At 35.0% G+C, this 2,314-nt stretch overlaps 1 protein-coding gene across 1 annotated transcript; it reads right to left on the bottom strand.

Annotated features, from left to right (window-relative positions):
- Window positions 1-1,275: 1,275 nt before the first annotated feature.
- LOAG_09596 (hypothetical protein) lies at window positions 1,276-1,677 on the bottom strand (the record flags this gene model as incomplete). Its single annotated transcript, XM_003145123.1, has 2 exons — window positions 1,276-1,535; window positions 1,620-1,677. 2 exons carry the CDS (start codon window positions 1,675-1,677, stop codon window positions 1,276-1,278), a joined length of 318 nt encoding a protein of 105 aa, XP_003145171.1.
- Between the last annotated feature and the right edge of the window lie 637 nt (window positions 1,678-2,314).

Genomic DNA, 2,314 nt, shown 5'->3' with positions numbered 1-2,314 from the left:
ATATATATATATATATATATATATATATATATATATATATATATATATATATATATATATATATATATATATATATATATATATCACCGAACTTTTATAAGGTTGAATAGAAGAAATCATTTGCAAAGATGACACTAATAACAAGTATAAATGAGATTTGCAGAAATAACCCTGAATCAAAACTCATAGGAGAATATAATGTACAGCAGAAAGGAGCGTAGAATATAAAATTCTTATATGTAGCTCACCTTTTCCCAGATATTGCCTATCTGTAAGTTGATTATAGGCAAACAGTGTAAGACCGTGAGTAGGAAACACCTAATAAGAATGATAATCAAATAGAAGTGTGTGCTGATATGATCTGTTACTAGAAAGGTCAGATCCGCCCAATAACCTTGCTGTCATGAGTGATGAGGATGGATAACGGAGGTCGTGAACTCAGAGGTCATAGATCGGGTGCACTGTACCATAATCGTCTGACCTCGTTAGTTTTAATACGTTGCTGCTGCTTGGACACAGCAATACTTGGTGCACTGAGGAGCTGCGTTTGTTAATTGCGCGCTAACATGAGAAGGATATGTTGAAGGGGAAAGGGGACAATTGCTACACATCACACTACATTTCTACACATAATGATTATGTCACTGTTTTTCATCTTGTTTATCCCATTTCGACAATTGTCATTATTAGTTAAAGGATTCGTGGAACGAAGTAAGACATGAAATAAATGAGTTCATGAGGCACATACTGCGATATTTAGCAAGAGTCATGAAACAATTTCTGGTCAAATGTGGTAGAAATTAACATGAAGAATAAAGAAGAAAGCCAAACGTCGACTGATAGTGTGTTTTGTCTGCTTTTTACCTCAAATATCGTTTGACCAACATCAGTAAACAAAGTGTACTCGCTTGAGCTCATTTATTTCGCATTGCGATGCAGTCCTATTCCTCTATAAATGCTGTCCTAAAACGTCTTGGAATGAAAATAGGAAGATTGTATATTAATTAAAAAGAATACAGGAACAGGTTGAAGACAAGGGGAAAACTTCCTTAATCCAGTGACCCATCATTGTTCAACCTCTGTCCTCAGTTTTATTTTCACTTTGTGGCAGGAGCAACAACTCTCATCCTTATAATCCTTAAATAATTACCCGCAGCTTTTGGTTTTTTATTTTATTTAATAAACTCTAAAAGCCAAAACAAATTTTAAAATAAAATTCTAAGGATAGGTATAAAATTCTAAAGATAGGTACTAAGAATAAAATTCTAAGGAAAATCATGTTAATGCTAAAACGATTTCTGCAAAAGCTATAAATGAAATTATGAGTTTGTTTGAGTCATTGGATATGTTTCTGTTTTTAGTGAAATTATGATATAAGTCATGCAGAAAGTAAAATCCCTCAATCACACGGTAAACATTATTTTCAAACATGGGCGCATGATAACATAGTTTTAGCCATTTTGCTATCATTTCAATAATAAATTCACCCTGCACCGTTCTCAATGCTGCGAGCAGTACGATCATCCAATCTGTGTCTAAAACAGAAAATTTGTTTGCAAAAAGTGAGCAAAACAATATGGTCTTCCGGGTCTCAGCCTCCTGAGATTCTTGATGCTGACCATCGGCGAAGCAAAAGAACAAAAGCGCCAAAGAAAAGCGAAATGTAAAAGATAGCATGGAGCAAAAGCGAATCTAAAATAGAAGTTGAGATAGAGCTTGAAAATAAGTCTGAAATTGTTAGCCACGACTTTTAAAAGGTCATCTGACATGCAATAATATTCGGCTTGCAGAAAGCAGAGTAACTAGAAAGTGTTGCTGGGATCTTTGGGGCGACAACGGAATGATCATTAAAGCGGCGCAGAGGCAACCGAAGGAAGCAACTTGATAAGAGTGGTTTCAGCGAACGCTTCGTGTGCAAGTTTGAACTGCAAACGAATGAAAAGTACTCGAAAAAAAGACTAAGTAGAACGTAATGCTTTCTCTCGTTGATTAGCAACAAATGATGTTGCTAAGAAACAACACCTACGCTGTTTTTAATAGATGTCATCGTTAGAAGTGTGTGAAAAAAGCCAGGTAACTTGGTGTTACAAAACAGTTCTCTTTTTTAAGATTTTGATCCATAAAAATGAAGATTTATACACATCCATATCTCCACTCGTTTCAACCCTTTCTTTCGCTCTTCAAAAATTCTGTTCACTTTTACCTGAAGAGGGAAGAGAAGGGACCGGAGAATTTTCGGAGACACTGTTATGACTGTTATGTGCAGCCAAAGAAATTTTTTAACCTTTGTAATTCTTATAAATCTTTTTGCAAG

The sequence above is a fragment of the Loa loa genome (genome assembly GCF_000183805.2).
Source record: "Loa loa unplaced genomic scaffold supercont3.49, whole genome shotgun sequence".
Classification (NCBI taxonomy): Eukaryota; Metazoa; Nematoda; class Chromadorea; order Rhabditida; family Onchocercidae; genus Loa; species Loa loa.
Note: the sequence above shows the minus strand (reverse complement) of the source record. Positions and strands in the feature narration are given on the sequence as shown.